Below are 18,445 nucleotides of genomic sequence, written 5' to 3'. Positions count from 1 at the left end.
CAGTGTGTGTACTGCAGATGTACCTTCCATGACAGTATCGGTAATGGAACCCACTGCCCAGTCGTAGTGGAGTCAAAGATCCATTTTCACAGCAAGATGCCCTGCCTCATTTTTGTGTGGTACTATCAGTGTACTAATGGAATGAACTTTGAACAGATCTGGCATGACCTGGCACTGTGGGCCATCAGCAGCAGAATTGTATTCCTACATTGCCTTTGCTTGATGTTAATGGCATCAACCCTGGTTCAATGAAGATTGCAGGAGGGCATGCTGCACTGGGTGCACCTAAAAGTAAGAAACCAACCTGGTGAAACCATAGCACAGAATTAATTGTATGCCAAGCCTGATTGGCAACAAGTGATAGACAGTTAGAGATTTCACTACCAACGGATCAGATCTAAGCATTGGAGTCCTATATCCAGTCATGACTGGTGGTCAAGAATTAACTCTCTGTAAGAGGACACTTCACAAATATCCCTACTGTCAATGGTGGAGGCAAAAGGTCAGGCTCGAGTGACTGCAGTAATCTTGGGTCAGAGATGCTGAGTGGATGATTCTTTTTGCCTCCTCTAGAGGTCTCCAGCATCTCACATGCTTGTTCTTAGCAATTCAATTCACTCCATCTAACGTGAAGGAATAGCTAGAGGCACTGCATACTATGTGCCCACCCAGAGTACATTGTGCAATGGGGCCTGCCAACATTCCAGCAATAATACCGAAGACTTGTGCTCCAGAACTTATCGCATCACCAGCCAAGCTGTTCCAATATAACTACGACAGTGTATCCACCTGAACAGGAGTAATATTGCCCAGGTTTGGCATATGCACAAAAATCTAACTAGGCCAATTACCTCCTGAATCATTTGCAGTCTATGAGCAAAGTGATGGAAGAGGCCTTTAAACAGTGCTATCAACTAGAGCTTGCTTAGTAACAACCTATCCACTGATGCTGAGTACTCCGCACCTGACCTCATTACAGCCTTGGTTCAAACGTGGACAAAAGAACTGAATTCCACAAGTAAGGGTGATTGACCTTGACATAAGGCCCCATTTGACTGAGTGTGGTATCATTGAGCACAAGCAAAGCTAGAGTTACTGGTCATTAGGTGGAAAACTCAGCTGGTTTGAGTCATACCTGGCACAACAGATGATTGTGATGTTCAAGGTCTGTCCACTCAACTTCAGGGCATGTCCACATGCAGCAAGACCTAGACAATATCCAGGCTTTGGCTGATAGTGGTAGACAATGTTTATGCCACACAGGTGTTAGGCAAAGCCATCTCCAACAAGAGAAAATCTAATCATTGCCCTTTGACATTGACATTGCTGACACTCCCATTATCGACACCCTGTGGGGTTAGCATTGACCAGAAACTCAACTGGACTGGCTATATAAATACAGTGGCTAAAGAGCAGGTCAGAGATTAGATTCACTACAGTGAGTACTTCCTGACTCTCCAAAGCCTGTCAACCATCTACAAGGCACAAGTCAGGAGTGTGGTGGAACACTCCCCATTTGCCTACTTGAGTGCAGCTCCAACAATATTCTAGCTCGACAGCATCCAGAACAAAGCTGCTTAATTAGCACCATAATCAAAAATATTCGTTTCCTTCAGTAGCAGCAGTGTCTACCATCTCAAAGATACATTGCTGAAATTCATTAAGGCGTTTGAGCACCATCTAAACCCACTGCTATTGTTTTAGAAGCAGAAGGGCAGTAGATACATAGAAACACCAGCAGCTGCAAATTGCCCTCTAAGCCACTTTACATTCTGACTTAGAAATATACCACCTTTCCTTCACTGTTGGTGGATCTGAATCCTGGAAACGTCGACAGCCTTCTGGGGATACCTAATCAAATGACCTACACCTCCTTGTCACCAAAGTATGAGCAATAAATGCTGGCTCAACCAGCAACACCTACATCTGAAGGATAAATAGCTACCATGCTCATGCCATTTTTTGATATCATGACAATCACTTTTCTATTGTGTACTGCTGTAGTCTCTTTTTACTCCTCCACAAACAGATGAAGTAGCAATATAACCTGAGACATTTGAAAAGCAATTTTAAATTTCAGAACTCTGATTTTTAAAATAAAAATGTTCTGCTATTCAGAGTAGACACTGAAATGAAAGGCTTTTTTCACACAAAGGACTTAGGATGCAGATCATATTACTGCAAGTAGCTATTGAGGCCAAGTTACTAACAAGGGAATTGTATTGAAGGATGTGAGAGAAGAACATGAAAATAGGATTAAACTAAATCACTATTGTGTGGAACTGAGCCAAGAAAGCCACTTAAGCACTGAAATTTCAGCAGTTTAATGTAAGGGTATTGAAATGTTCTTATTTCACTTGCGTGTAATATTACTGAATATGAGCATCAAGAGTCTGGTGCTGGAAAAGCACAGCCGGTCAGGCAGCATCCTAGGAGCAGGAGAATCAACCTTTCGGCGTAAGCCCTTCATCAGGAATGAGGCTTGATCTAATCTCCAGCATCTGCAGTCCTCACTTTCTCCCTGTTACTGAAGGTAATATGAGCCTGACCATTTACAGCCCTTCCAAACTGTCCAATAATCAAACCAGCCCACTAGAAAAAAAAACAATAGCACAGTGGTGAAAATATTTCTGAATTGATCAGCGGTCTGGACTGATGTTCAACTCCCACTCTGAACTGTACAATTTAAATACACTGAATTAATTAAATCTGGACTAAAATGTTAGTGTTGTAAGTATTGATCATGAAACTGTTGTTATAAAAACCCATCTGGTTTAGGAATGTCCTTAAGGGACAGAAATCTGCTGTTCTGAGATAATCATCTCAGAACGTGGGCAATTGGGGATAGGCAATAAATCATGGCCCTGCAAGTAGTATTGCATCATGAAAAAAGAATCTGAAAAAATGATATCTTTTGATTTCTCATAGCTGTAACTACTTTTATTTTGGGAGGTTCATTTGCAATAGCAATCAGTTTGGCCAAATAACCTGTTCCTAAATTAAAACCAAAAGAATTGCGAATACTGTGAATCAGAAACAAAAGCAAATTGCTGGAAAAGCTCAGCAGGCCTGGCAGCATCTGTGGAGAGAAATCAGTTAGCGTTTCAGGCGGAGTGACCCAAAGTTCTGAGGAAGAGTCACTTGATTTCTCTTCACAGATGCTGCCATACCTGCGGAGCTTTTCCAGCAATATCTGTTTTTGTAGCCTGTTGGTATAATGTAAATTCTGTGTACTGCTACACTTGTGGACAGTAGGCATTTGTTTGCTGAGTGTCTTTATGAAGCTTTACAGATGGTGCAATTCACCTTAACTACTTCTAAATTTTGAGTAAATTTTAAATAGTAAGAGATGTAATACAATTATAGGGCAGACACAGTCCTGCTGGGAAAGTAGAGAGATGTGTTGCCTGCTCTTAGTCAGGTTTTTATCTCCACACCCTGCTAAACCTAATGTCATATGCATGGGAATTCTGAGAGTCAGCTAAGATGCAGAACTGCTAGAGATTGCACTTGGCACCCAGTCAATTCAATCTTTGGGATGCAAGTGAACCAGCTTTTCATAATATATACTAATGGCTTAGATGAAGGAGCAAGATTAGTGTCTCTTAAAATTGTGTTGTTTTCTACTATGGATCCAAGAAATACCAATCAGGTATCAATCTTAATGGTGAGAGGCTGGGACCTGTGAAGGAACAAATAGAATGGAGATTTCACGGTTGCAAGTAACTAGAAGTTAATGAATATGAACCATAAAGAATCAAAAGGACTATCAGGTTTTAACCTTGCTTACAAGAGGGTTGGAATGCAGGAGTGAGCACTTGATGTTTCAGTTGTACAGAGCCTTGATTCAGCAAAGTCATCCTCTTCACATTGAAACATTGGATTTCAAGGAAAGTATATGGGTATTGGAAGAAGTGCAGACATTTCCCAGAATTATCCCATGACTTAAACGGTTAAATTCTAACCAATACTTGCAGAAACATAATTGTAATTCATTGTTTAGAAGTTGTCCATAAATTGATGGATTTGAAGTGGTAACTACAGAGGAACTACGTTAATCCAGAACAAGAAAACTATAAATTAAAAACTAAATTAAAGCCCAGCCCTATTAAAGAGAAATTGGAAAGGCCTTTCACTCGAATGGCCATGGAAGACTAGAACTTGCTCTCCCAAAGGACTCAGCGTGCTTTCTATGAAAGTTCATTTCAAATTCTCAAGACATGTGATTGTTGATTCCTTCTCGGCTCGTCTCGTGTTTGGATCAGAGTTGGGTAAATAGAATTATGACACAGCTCCCTGTGAGTCGTTTCCATTATTTATGCATGGGAAAAGCATATGTATTTAAGATACTGTTAAATTATCCCTCTCCTGGAAATCAGTTTGATCTATTCAGGTCTAGTACATTTTTAAATTCTGATTAAGATTTTAAATATCTAATTTATTCTTGTCTAACTGCTTGAAAATATTTTATTAGCCATTTCATTTTGATTAAATTAATTGCTTCCATGCTACAGTTAACCTTGGAGGACTATTGCTGCAGGCTCTGTTGGAATATTGGCCAAGAACACACATCATTCCAATGGATGAAGAAGAAAATGAAATGAATATGGGTCAGTATTTTATATCCGGGTTGGTGTTGAGTATAAAGTAAAAATTGCATGCTCACTTTCTCCTTTTTCCTGCCTGGACTCTATATGGTGCACGTCATTGGCAGCTAAGAGGGTGAGCAAACGTCTCTTATTTGTACTGATGCAATTGCGCAACATACATCTAGTACTCTGGATCAGGCCCCTTTCCAGTCGAGCAGAATAAACTGTATTGAGAACCTGATACTGATAACTCAATGCATCAATCAAGCGATGGCCTAATACTCTTTGTGTTGCTTGTTCAGCAATTCTGATTGTTGCCATTATATGGCAATTGTATCCAGTTTAAATTTAAGCAGTCATGCTGCTATCTTAAATAAAAGTATGCATTAAGAAAAGAAATGTGCTAAACAGTGAATTTCATCAGTTGTTGCCTGTGAAGGAATTTCAGTAAACTGCCTCCATTTGTAATTCTTTCCCAACTGAACACACACAGACTAATCAAACCTTTCTGACTGCAGCAGATGCATAAAGTGGAAACTTGTGATTAAAAAGAATATTGCACTTAAAAGCAGATTAATGCAGGCTGAACTGAAAGAACTTGCATTTATATTTGGAATAAGTGATGCTATAATGAAGTATACAGAGATAAAGGACTATTCATCCCACATGATGCACCTCACAAGCAAGACGGGAGTTTAGCATATATTACATTAAGGAGGAAGAGAGCATTAGTGATGAGCAGGAAAGGAAAAAGTGGAGAAGATAGGCAGGAGGACAAAGACATAAACTGTTAGAGCTTGAGCAAAACTTTGACAACAGTTAAGTAAATATAAAGAACAAGCTAATTTATGATCCTCTCTTCAAAAGTAGAAATTGCATCAGAAAAAGATAAAAGGAAACAAGTCTCTTTATTTTAATATTTTTAACTCCATAGCTAGAAGTGATAGATCAGCTACCATTCTCCTGTTTCCCCCCCCACCGTCCTCCAGTAGATGATATGGAATTCTGTATTTAAACCACATTAAATGGTTTCTATCAGTGATTTGTTTCTTCACTTGATTACAAGTTGCCTACATCATTCTTGCCCAGATTTCCATCAAAGGAACAGAACTATTATATTATGTTAAAGTTTATTATTTTGAGTTCTACAAAATTGCCCTAGTTCAGCAATTGACTGAGCATGACTAGGAATGAATTGGCTCTTTCTAGTAATGCAATATGTTCAAACTTAATTGTCCTTGCTCGTTACATTAGTGGTTGATATCAGTGCGATTAGTGAAGCTGACACTAATTTTTCAAAGGAGATAAAGCGTATGTGGCTTGAACAGTAACATTATATGCAAGGAAGCAATATCAGTTTGCACTGTATAGTAGGAGGGAGTCAGGGGTAGTAATGAAAATCCTGTTTTGCAATATGTTGCATTGGTGTCCTGTTTATATTTCTTTCTTTAAAGATTTTAAGCTTTAAAACAAAAGACAATTTTTAATTTCTAATCAGCTACATTCCCAGAACAATTGACAGATGCTACCTCTGGCTTGCACTGGTATCTAGCCAACACGTCTCTTTATCCAGACTGCAGACACACTGCAAATATAGCTCAGTGAAAGTGGCTGACCTGCAAGAAGCTGCAGCTGCAATCACAGGCCTTTTCTTGCCCAAGTTAATTATTCTGTTCTATTTCCACTTTTGAAGGCAAGTTCATGTCTTGGCTCATCCATTCTTTTTACTTAGCTGCTATCAAAGTATTTCTTTAAGCTCAGGACTTACACTGATGAATCAATAAGCAGCCTACATGAGACAGAGGGACTTGGCTAGAGTGGGTAGAGAAGGTATGTTCCCCTAGAGGCCCTGAGGACATGGTTTTAAGGTGATTGACAAAAGGATTAAAGAGGATGTGTAGGAAACCTTTTTCACCCAAAGGGGTTGTGTGTCCTAGAACTGAAACTGAAGCTCTAATCTGCAAGACTATGGACTAGGTACTGGAAAGTAGGGTCAGAATGGGCTCACTTGCAACTTGCTGTATGCCATGCCATTTCCGTAGTTCATGGCAGTGAACAGCGTGAAAGTGAGTGGCTTCATTCAGCCTGAACTGTGAATGCTGGGATGATGATGATGATAATGAATCTGTAAGGAAGAGGCTGCACGTCAGGCAGGAAAGATGCTCCATGCTACCAGACAGACAGACAAGAAGGCGAGGTATTCTCGGCCCTGTGTATGCACCATTCTACCACACGTGGCAGTTGAGGCCAGTAAGATGGGTGCGTTTATACAAAGCTGGATGAGCACATAAGAAAGGAATAGATGGACCTAATGGGAGGAGGTTCATGTGGAGCATTAATGCACCAATAGATATTTGGTCCAACTGGCCTGATTTGGTGCTATGATTCTATTTAGAAATAAATTTATTTCTGAGCAACTGAGGTTTTTTAACTGTTGAATTTCTCTCATCCAAAAATGGCATGTTTTTACAAATGGCTCTACATATACCAGAGAGCTAATTTTAAGTTAATTTTATTTAAGAAAATTGTTGGGTTTTTTTCATTTTAGTTAATGGGGAGCAAGAAAATCGAATTCAGAAGGGCAATGGTTATTTCCAGGTGCCACCACATACTCCAGTCATCTTTGGAGAAGCAGGTGGTCGCACTCTCTTCAGGTATTGTATGCTACCATAACTTCCCATATTGTTGTGACCAATAACTGTATAGACTATATGGTGGCTTCAGCATGTGTTCAGGAGAATATTAAGTACACAGCCTAAATCAATGCCGAATTATGTTACAACTGCTAAATAAACCTACAAAAGATCGAACGTTAAAATCTGGCAGTGAAACTGGAGAGATTCTTAGTTTGCTCTGCAGGTTCAATTTTAGTCAAAGGAACCATTTCGTTTCTTGACTAAATTTGTGAATTTTTGATTTTCAAAACTGATCTCACCACATGAGCATTTTCCCCTTTTCACTGTGCCTATTCCCTAAACATTGAGCAAAGACAGAATAACTTCATTTTGTTGTTCTTTGCAGGCTATTGTGCCGTGATGCAGGAGGTGAAACTGAATCAATGCTTCTAAATGAAACTGTGCCTCAGTGGGTTATCGACATCACTGTAGACGTAAGTGATGGTTCAATTCTCCCACTTCCACAGAAATGCTCTTAACATTTCAACATCAAACATTTGTTTGATGTTTAGATCAATGTTACTACCCTGACTGCAATAACTTGTACCGTTAACACAATGAGATGTCCCACAGCTTTTCACAAGCATAAAGGCAAAGTATGTCACAGGGTCACATAAGAAACAAAACCCTTGTCAAAAGGATAGGTTTTATGCAATGTCTTGGAGGGTAATGAGGAAAAGAGATGTGTAATGTGCAAGGTAACCTGGGATCTACATGACTGAAAGCATGGTCACCAATGGTGGGGCATTTATAATGGGAATGCACCTGAGGCCAGAATTAGAGCAATATTGTTTCATGATGCTCTTAATAAATTAACAGTAAATAATAAGTGACTTAATCCAAATTCATCGTGTTCACTTGCAGTATTGCTGAGCACAATGGTAAGAAATTGGAGCCCAGATTCTGAACTGGATAGTGGTGAGAAATAGCAACACTTGGGTTTTCTTTCAACCTTTCTTCCCATTGGTATTACATTATTGTAAGGATTGCTTAAGCTGAGATCCACCAGCTCCACATGAACTGGGATCATCTTGGCTTGTATAGTTCAATAGACCCTTTAAACCTCCCTGCCTTTCATCTTGAAATTGCACCCCTCCCCTCCCCATTATTGATCCTTCAACTACAAGGAACAGCTGTTTCCTATCTATCCTGAACAAGCCCCTCATAATCTTACATTTATCAATCAGATTTCCTCTCAACCTTCGCTGCTCTAAAGAAAGCAACTGTAGCTTATCCAGTCTACCTTCGGAGCTGAACTGCTCCATCCCAGGTAATGTGTTGGTGAATCTTCTCTGCGCCCCCTCCAGTGGACTGCTGCAGTTGAAAAAGACAACTCGCCACCACCTCCTCAAGACTGACTAAGGATGGGCATTAAATGCTAGTCCAGCCAGTGACACCCATGCTCCAGAAGTGGAAACATTGGCCTACCTTCCAGATAGGAGGCGTGAGACTAACCACCTCATTAACCTCTGCTTATAAATTCCAACTTAACAAAGTGCTGCACTATTGTTGCTATAGTGGTTTGCCAAGACCTGCAGTCGTCATCTCAAACTTCAGTCAACGTACCTCCGTGTCCCTTTTAACAAGCCGATTAAAGTGAATTTTGGTCAGGTTTTTCAAGTTTCTTGCATCACTTGACTCTGATGTCATCTTGCTACTTCACCTGCCTCATAGCAGTTGCATTCTGTGTGTGATTAAATACCTAGAATGGTGCCTTACTGTGGCCATTTCTAAATTGCTTTTCCCCTTCCATTTGCTTAAAGCAGATTTGCGTGAATTGGAGCCACATTTTCATTTTCCATTAAAAGTCTGATGATGCGGAATCTTTTGCACAGCAGTCAAGATGAATCTGCTGGAAAATCTGGCTGCTGTTGACTTATCTGAATGGGAATCTCAAAAATAAGGCAGCGCTTTTTATTTAAACACCATAACTTGACTCAAATAGTTGTTACAAAATCATCTTGGCTTTATGTTCCCCTTTTTGAGTTTCTCATTTCATGTTTCTTTGTCATTGTGACAGCTGTGACTTAACTGTGCCACTCTTAAGTTTTTCCATTCTTTTGCAGAAAAACATGCCCAAATTCAACAAAATTCCATTCTACCTCCAGCCTCATTCTTCTTCGGGAGCAAAGACACTTAAAAAGTAAGTTGGCAGAATTAAAGAGATCTTCAGTACAAATTTCAGTTCCCCAAGTAAATAAATTGACCCTGCTTTGATGCTGAGAACAGCTGCCTTTTCTCTGGTTCACCTTTGGACATTTTGTTCTTTGGCCCTGAGTTTGATCAGTGGGAATATACAAATGAAGTTTTAAGATCGTTGAATTTCTGAACTGAACATTGTGCTTAAGTTATCAAGGTGGTGAATTTTGTAAAGTGATACTGTAGTGGTAGAACATCTTTTGTTTAAAGAAGAGTTGAACTTAATCCTATTTGATTTATTCTTTTGGTATTTAAGGTGGTTGGGAAAACTGTTCACAGAAGCTAAACTGTCAGTATTAACTGCAAATTTTTTCCACTTCAAAGTGTTTGCTTAATATCACTGAGCTTTGTGTTCTGGAGCTACTCTGCTGATTTCAGAAGAGAGTTCAGGCATACCTGGACCTGACTGAGGTCTACAAAATTTAGAGGCTAGGGTGGATTGGAAGAAATATTCCCCTTTGGTGGAAAGGTCAATAACTAGGAGGTATAGACTTAAAATAAGAAGCAGGATGTTAATAGGGCAGTTGAGGAAAGGGTTTCTCACCCAAGAGGCTGCTGAGTATCTGGGACTCACCGTCTAAAAGGTAGAGGCAGGAGCTCTCAACATCAAAGAAGTGTTTAAATGAGCACTTGAAATGCCATTGCACATAAAGTTTTCAGACATGTGCTGGAAAACAGGATTCAAATAGATAGGTGCTTAATGACCAGCGCGACATGATTGGCTGAAAGGCCTGTTGATGTGTTGTAAAACTCTATGACTTTGTTACTCTCCAAGAACAAACCTGTCAAGCAATGCCATGCAGCCTTGAAGGATCTTCAAAATGGCCAACCGGAGAGAGGGGTAAACCATGAGGTCTATCCATTCAGTATGTGGATAACCATTCTCTCACGATACTTTCCCCATTATCAATCCCTTTGAACCCCCATTCTAAGAGGCATTAACTACAGTATTCTGTCTTTGAAAATGACAGGGATGATTGAGAATCATTTTTAATAGATAATACATCTCCCAAAGAAGGTAGGGCAAGAGGAAGTATATTAATCCTGTTATTTTAGTCTCTGGTAGTTTACCCGTAAACTTCAAAATGTGGCTGAATTGCTGCCCAAATGCATAGCACAGTGTCAGAGGATAAAGGTCCCTATTGTCTGCTATTCAGTCTAGTAAAGGCAAACTTCTGCCCCAGAAAGAGCAAAGGCAAAATGAACTATAATGATCTTCTGTCTGTGATGTGATTGCTGCCATTAATTAATACCCAGCTGTGCGAGCTGAGTTTTTGACTGCTTCTGCACATGCTGTTACCGTCTGCTTTGATTTACAAGAAGTCTTTGTAGTTCTGCCAAGGGAATGTAAGAACTTGAAGCAGACCATTCAGATCACTGTACTTACTTTGTTGTTTTGTTAACCCTTGTGTCTCTTCAATTAATTCTGATTTGCTCCCCATTCTTTCCCAAGCAAGCCACTCATGTTAATTGGTCCAGCACTAGCTGGGCTAGTGCCTTTCACGTTCCCACAGTCCAATTTTGCGTGATTTGGTTTTCTGGGTTCGCTCCAGTATAAGTACCATTTCCACCGTATGTTTTTCCATAGGATGTGGTCATTGCTAACAAGACCTTTATTTACTGCCCAAACTTGATTGCCCTGAGAAGGCAGTGTTGAGCTTTCTCTAAACTGCTGGCTGTTTTACAAACAAATAGCTCGGCAGAGCTTGGCTGAGGAGGATAAAGAGTGAATCACACGCATGCTAAATCCACGTCAAAGATTTGTGATGGCCGCAGTGTATTTTAACCGTACAGAATTTCCTAGGTGGACAATTATACTCGTTTGTGAGTGCTTGCCAGCAACTATTTTAATTTGATACATCTGCAAATGTTCCAGGTAAATTCAAGCTGCTAATTCTGATCCAATGCAGCTCAAAGCACTCCTGTGCTGTGATATTTCTCCTGTAAATCTAATACTAATCCCAAGGACAAAATGTTCTCAATAATTGGGTTCTTTGTGTTGAGCTCAGAAAATACAGACCGTGCTTTGCCAAGTTCCACCTAGAAGGAGCAGCAGCAGTTCACAAAAACAATCACAGTTATGTCCCCTCTCTCTTTTTTTAATTTGAATGCCTGATCGAATGATGCGGTTTAAGATTGGTTTGCAAATCATTTTAATCTGAAAGCTCCTAAAATCCTGATCTGATGCAAAAACTATTGGCCAACTTGATTCTGCATTTGCGTACAGTACCTTGACATCTGTAATTGTGCAGGGCCTTCACCTGGAATATTGTTTGCAGTTTTGGTCTCCTGCCTGGAGAAGAATGTTCTGGCTGTGCAGACAACAAAGATTTACTAGACTGATTTGTGGGATAGCAGCACTGACCTATGAAGAAAGACTGATGTGGACTACATTCAGTGGAGTTTAAAACCATGTGATAGAATTCATAAAGCCTATAACCTTCTCACAGGACTAGAGAGGGTGAACATCGGGAGGATGTTCCCAATGACCAGGAAGACCAGAACCAGGGTCACAATCTGAGGATATTGGGTAGGTCCTTTAGGACTGGGAGGAGAAACTATTTTGTCCAGAGACTGAGTCTGTGGGATTCTCTCACAAAGTAGTTGAGGCTAAAGCATTGAATGTCTTTAAGAAGAAGCTAGATATGGTTGTTCAGGCTAAAGCAATCAAAGGGTATGAGGAGAAAGGGGGAACAGGATACTGAGTTGGATGATCAACCGTGATCATATTGAATGGTAATGCAAATTAGAAAAGCTGAATGGCCCTTTCCTGCACCTATTCTGTACATCTTTATGTATTTGCTGTGCACTATAAAGGAGTGTGACTCTAGAAAGTGAGTGTTTATTCTGCGTTTTTTTTTAAAAAATGCTTTATCATTTGATATCCAAAACTTGAATAATTGTTCTGCAGACCATAGCACTCAATGCAAAAATATGACAATTTAAAATAAAATAAAATGATGATTTCAAATTTGAATGGAGGTTTATTGGAGCCAGGGCCTAAGTTATTAAAGTTTTTTTTTGCTGGCATGATTGCCTTTTAAGAAAAAAAACACTTGTAGGTTCAAGTGCCACTATACCCCAGAGAGTTTGGCACTAAATTCTAAGCCAGCAGCCCTGTCTAGTGCAGCACTGAGGGAGGGCTGTGCGGTCGGTGGGCCATCATTGCGGGAGGGCTGTGCAGTTGGCGGGCCAGCACTGTGGGAGGGCTGTGCCGTTGGCGGGCCAGCACTGTGGGAGGGCTGTGCAGTCGGCGGGCCAGCACTGTGGGAGGGCTGTGCAGTCGGCGGGCCAGCACTGCGGGAGGGCTGTGCAGTCGGCGGGCCAGCACTGTGGGAGGGCTGCGCAGTCGGCGGGCCAGCCCTGCGGGAGGGCTGCGCTGTTGGCGGGCCAGCCCTGCGGGAGGGCTGCGCTGTTGGCGGGCCAGCCCTGCGGGAGGGCTGCGCTGTTGGCGGGCCAGCCCTGCGGGAGGGCTGCGCTGTTGGCGGGCCAGCCCTGCGGGAGGGCTGCGCTGTTGGCGGGCCAGCCCTGCGGGAGGGCTGCGCTGTTGGCGGGCCAGCCCTGCGGGAGGGCTGCGCTGTTGGCGGGCCAGCCCTGCGGGAGGGCTGCGCTGTTGGCGGGCCAGCCCTGCGGGAGGGCTGCGCTGTTGGCGGGCCAGCCCTGCGGGAGGGCTGCGCTGTTGGCGGGCCAGCCCTGCGGGAGGGCTGCGCTGTTGGCGGGCCAGCCCTGCGGGAGGGCTGCGCTGTTGGCGGGCCAGCCCTGCGGGAGGGCTGCGCTGTTGGCGGGCCAGCCCTGCGGGAGGGCTGCGCTGTTGGCGGGCCAGCACTGCGGGAGGGCTGCGCTGTTGGCGGGCCAGCTCTGAGGGAGGGCTGCGCTGTCGGCGGGCCCGCTTTCAGATAAGACTTTAGTGGCATCCTGTCTGCTTTCTAAGGTGTATGTAAATTATCCTTTGGAACTATTTTAGAAAAGAGCAGTGTTTTTTTTTCTCTCTCCCCATGTGTCCTGACCAATATTTATCCCTCAATCACCATCCCAAAAAGAGCCCCTCTATATTATCATATTGCAGTTTGTGGAAGCTTGCTGAGCACAGATTGGCTGCTCTTTCAACGGTGACTGCATTTCTGAAGTACTTATTGGCCATGTGAAGCCCTTTGGGATGTCCAGATATTCTTACGTACTATATTAATGTAATTTTTCTAAGATGCCAGCTAGTCTGCTGTTAAATTAGTCTTGAACTTTAACTTTTAACACGAGCTTTTTTGTCCTTTCATTTGATTTATGAATACATTAATCAGTGTTCAGAGATAAATTGCAATCATGTATAACAACATCCACCTCTGAACAATTTTCCAGAGATCGTTTGTCAGCTAGTGACATGCTACAAGTTCGAAAGGTGATGGAGCATGTTTACGAGAAGATCATCAACCTAGACAATGAATCACAAACAACTAGCTCCTCAAACAATGAGAAACCTGGGGAGCAGGACAAAGAAGAAGACATTGCTGTGCTAGCAGAGGAGAAGATTGAGTTACTTTGTCAGGATCAGGTAAGCTTGTTCCCTTATTTGTCTGTTAACCTCAGAAGGTTTAGTAGTTGTGGACTTAATCTGTTGTAGCATTTCTGCTTCGAGTTTCTAGGCTCAAGATTCATTTTAGATAATTGAACACATAATGTTGACTGATACTTGAAGGCAATGTTGAGGGAGTGCTGCACTATTTATTTTGGAGTGGTTCATTAACAAGAGGTTAAATCAAAGTCCCCAGGTGGATGTAAAAGATACTATGGCACTCTTCTAAGAAAACATTCAGAGTTACAGAACATAAAACAGTGCAGCACAGCAAGATGTTGTGCTGGACATGACATCAAATCAAACCAATCCCTTCTGGCGGCCCTTCACCACATTACATATTCATGTGCTTATCTAAAGGTCCCTTAAATGTCCCAATTGTATCTGCCTCCACCACCACCTGGCAGCGTGTTCCAAACTCCTGCCACTCTGTTTAAAAAAAAATAATCTGCTCCTCATGTCTCCTTTGAACTTTCCCTTATCACCTTAAATGCATGCCTCCTAGTATTGGACGTTTTCAACTCTGGGAGGAAAGATTCTGACAGCCAACCCTATCTATGCATCTTGTAACTTTATAGACTTCTCCCTCTGCTGCTCTAGAGAAAACAATCCAAGTTTTTCTAGCCTCTCATATTGTTCATGCCCTGTCATGCAAGCAGCATCCTGGTAAACCTCTTCTGCATCCTCTCTAAAGCTTCCACATCCTTCTAATAAAACCCTCATAGGTGTGGACTTGTTGGGCCGAAGGGCCTGTTTCCACACTGTAAGTAATCTAATCTACTGACACAATCACCTGGGCTACCTCTAGATACCAACACACTCCCCGAGACCCTGCCTGTAAATACCGAAACACTCACCAGGACCCCTGTAAATCCCAACACGCTCCCTGGGACCACCTGTAAAAACTGACGCACGACATGGGGCACTCCGTAAATGTCGGCACACTCCACGGGATGCCTCCTTAAATACCCGCACGCATCCTGGGACACCCGTGTAATTACTGACACACTTCCCTGGGAACCAGTGTAAATACCAATACTCTCCCCATGAGCCCCCTGTGGTGACCAGAATTTAATGCAATAACAGTTCCAGTACCATGGCCGGGATGATTCCCCAAGCCAACCACTCCATCAGAGTGAGTGCTGTATTGTCAAAGGTGTTGGGCTGTGATTCAGGAATTCCATTTGTTTGCTTTTGTGGATCATATGAAAATGAAAGACTTAGGACCAAATCTTGGCAGAATATTAGCCACTTTTCTATCACCAAAAGAGACAGATCAACCTGTTAATGAGATGTGACATAGAATGTTCACCATGTTACCTCGTAAGTCTTTACCTGTCAAAATTATTTTATCATATAAAGTCCATGAAGATGTTCCTTGACAAAACTGCTGCCTAAAAACCCATATAATTGTTTGCTCAGAAGAGGTTGCACGCAAACAGCCAGCTGAAGATGGTTCCACATTGATCATCCTACCCTGTTATGTAGTTTAATTTGTTTGGTAATTCTCATCACGTTAATATCCTCAAATGTTTTGATTCTCGCACTATTTAAATTTAACCCCCCACCAGGTGCTGGATCCAAACATGGACCTGCGGACGGTCAAACATTTCATCTGGAAGAGTGGAGGAGACCTGACACTTCACTATCGTCAGAAGTCGACGTGATGTTTAATCGGAAATGGCAGAGTGTTTTGACTCAGAGGCCAATAGTCTCATTGCGAACTTTCTTGTCGGCGCCTAATCTCATTTACCTGTAAAGGGTTAGAAGAGCAGAGTGCTCCACGCACTGCTCTGCGTTAGACCCAGCTCACTGACCGATTTTAGTCCAGTATGGATAAAAGCGTCAAATTCTATGGAAAGATCTACTGCTACACAATATAGGAAGATTGCAGAATGTAAATTGAATTTAATCCCAGTGCACTGTCTTGATTTGAATGGGCAGGTTGGAGATTACTGTAGCTTTTATAGTATGGTGGGGAAGACACTGCCCAGTGTACAAAGCATAGATAAATGATCCAGATAATGGACGTAACTGATTCATCAGTAGGTGTCCTTTATTTGCTTCTAACACATTGCCTACCCAGCACCATTTCTTGCATGGGCACCACACTAGCTATTGCTGTCACCTTACTATGTGATGTTACCCATCACTGCAAATTCTTCTTTCCATACATTCCAGATGTTTTCTTGTTAGATGTCGTTTTAATGCCACTAATTTTGTTGGCTCATTTGGGAAGTGAGGTGCGCACGTGGAATTACAAGGCAGTGTGCAAAGATCAGATTCATTGCTGCTGTTGAACTTAGTGTCACCAGTCGTTAAATGTGCTTGTTACTTGTGAACTATGCCCCTGATTGACTGTTCCTGCACCTTGTAATCTGTTATTTTGTTAAATTCAGCTAGTGGTGCTACATTTGTCAAAAGTTAATCTTTTGATGTGTCAGAGCAGGGGACTTTGTACAGCTGCTTTATTTGGGACAAACTAAAGATAGATAGGACACGAGGGCACAAGTTCCCAGTTAACAGGACAGGTTTATGACAGATGCCAGTATATATTTCTTTGCGTTGGAATGATCACAGCTCAAATAGATTGAAGTCAAGCAATTGCACTTAGTTTTATGATATGATTGATATTATTAGAGGAGAAAGGTCCAGTGGGCTGCAAGTCATCTTGATCCAAGACCAATCTTGAGATGTTTGTTGTAAATAAGATTTTTTTTTATTCAACCGACTATTAACAGACCAGATTTTTAAAAGGATTTTTTAAGTAAAAGCTTTGAGACTTTGTAGTTGATTGCAAAACTAACTCCTTTTGGATGGTCCAGTTCCAGAGTTGAAACATGAAGGCTGGAATAAAGTAATATTTAACTCGATGTGGTACTTTCAATCTAATACACTGGATATACACAAAACAGACCAGATAACTTTGTGATGTTTTGTCACAGAACTTCAGTGTATATTTTATGTTGTAAATTATACTTGAGTTCCAGGCCTTTCCAATTTGAGGAATCCAGTTTTAACTGATGTTAAAAATAATGAACAATTAATGAGCTCATTCCACAGACGTATGTTATTGCTAGTTTTAAGCAATGGTCCATTTTGAGCCAGTGTGATTTTCTTGTAGCCTTCCTCTATCCGTTGACCTATGCACACCAACTAATTTCATGCTGAGACCAGAGGTTGTACCAGAATGTGTGTCAAAGAAAAGTTTTTTTTTGTGCTGAAGTTAGAGGAAGTAAAATCACCATGAATTCAGAAAGGTCAGTTCTGAAGAAGAGTCCCTGGATTCTGGGGCGACACGGTGGCCTAGTGATTGACATTGCTGCCTCACAATGCCAGGGCCCTGGGTTTGATTACACCCTCAGGCCACTGTGCAAACTCTACAGAGACATTCTCCCTGTGTCAGTAGGGTTTCTTCTGGGTGCGCCGGTTTCCTCCCACAGTCTAAAGGTGTGCAGCTTAAGTGGATTGGTCGTGGGAAATGTAGGGTCACATGGCTAGGGGTGGGTCTGGGAGAGATGCACCGTGGGCACGTTGGTGTGGACTCAACGGGCCGAATAGCCTGCTTCCACTGTAGGGCTTCTATAGATTCTATGACCCAAAATGTTAACTCTGACTTCTCTTCACAGATTCAGCCAGATCTGAGTTTTTCTCGCACTTTGTAATTTCCGGAATCCACAGTTCTATTGGTTTGTTTTTGACAAGTTTGGAGATATGCAAGCAGCTTGAGGCTTTGACAACTCTGTCTTGAACTGAGGCCTTTTCTGTGAACAGTGATCGGCTGCACTACCTCAAACAAACAGCAGGGGAGAAATATTTAACCCTCAACCAACCTCACATTGCTCAATGTTTTATGTGACTGAGTGTAGGACTTTGCAGGAAATATGGGCTACTGTATTTTTACACCTGTCTACGTTTTTACATCTGTCTTCCTTAGCTATAAAGTGGGGCTTTTTTTCTCAATTTTATTGCCTTCTAACACCCAAAAGTGTTTACAGATAATTGATGACATGAATCAGAATTTTTTTAGGATTCTTGTCCTTATTATAATGCGCTCGACCATTAATGGAAGGAGAACTGTTTATTGGATGTGAAAGTGTCTTTAGTTCCCACATAATTCTGTTTTAAAAAATAGAATTCTTCAACTTATTTTAAATATTGGAATACTTTTTAATTCATTTCAGGGTATCTGTTGATGTAGGAAGAACACCCTCACCACAATCTGCAGCATCATGGTCCAGCATATCCCCCACTCCACCATTAACATCGAGCCAAGGGATCAGCCCTGGTTCAATAAAGAATGCAGGTGGCCACACCAAGCACAGCATTAGAAATACCTCGTACTGAGGTGTCAATCTGGTGAAGCTGCAAAGTAGGACTACTTGCGTGCCAAACAGTGTGAGCAGCAAGGAACG

General features: G+C 41.8%; 1 protein-coding gene across 1 annotated transcript in view; it reads left to right on the top strand.

Moving 5' to 3' along the window:
• Positions 1–16,903, top strand: part of LOC132816158 (WD repeat-containing protein 48) — a 127,497-nt gene extending 110,594 nt beyond the window's left edge. The window contains exons 14-19 of the mRNA XM_060825641.1: positions 4,515–4,610; positions 7,138–7,243; positions 7,611–7,698; positions 9,331–9,407; positions 13,817–14,009; positions 15,602–16,903. Coding sequence (XP_060681624.1) covers positions 4,515–4,610; positions 7,138–7,243; positions 7,611–7,698; positions 9,331–9,407; positions 13,817–14,009; positions 15,602–15,697 — 656 coding nt within the window. The 3' untranslated portion in view covers positions 15,698–16,903. The remainder of the gene's footprint in view (positions 1–4,514; positions 4,611–7,137; positions 7,244–7,610; positions 7,699–9,330; positions 9,408–13,816; positions 14,010–15,601) is intronic.
• The last annotated feature ends 1,542 nt before the right edge of the window (positions 16,904–18,445 follow it).

Source organism: Hemiscyllium ocellatum, chromosome 5, assembly GCF_020745735.1.
Source record: "Hemiscyllium ocellatum isolate sHemOce1 chromosome 5, sHemOce1.pat.X.cur, whole genome shotgun sequence".
Classification (NCBI taxonomy): domain Eukaryota; kingdom Metazoa; phylum Chordata; class Chondrichthyes; order Orectolobiformes; family Hemiscylliidae; genus Hemiscyllium; species Hemiscyllium ocellatum.
This window is presented reverse-complemented; position numbering and strand designations above follow the sequence as displayed.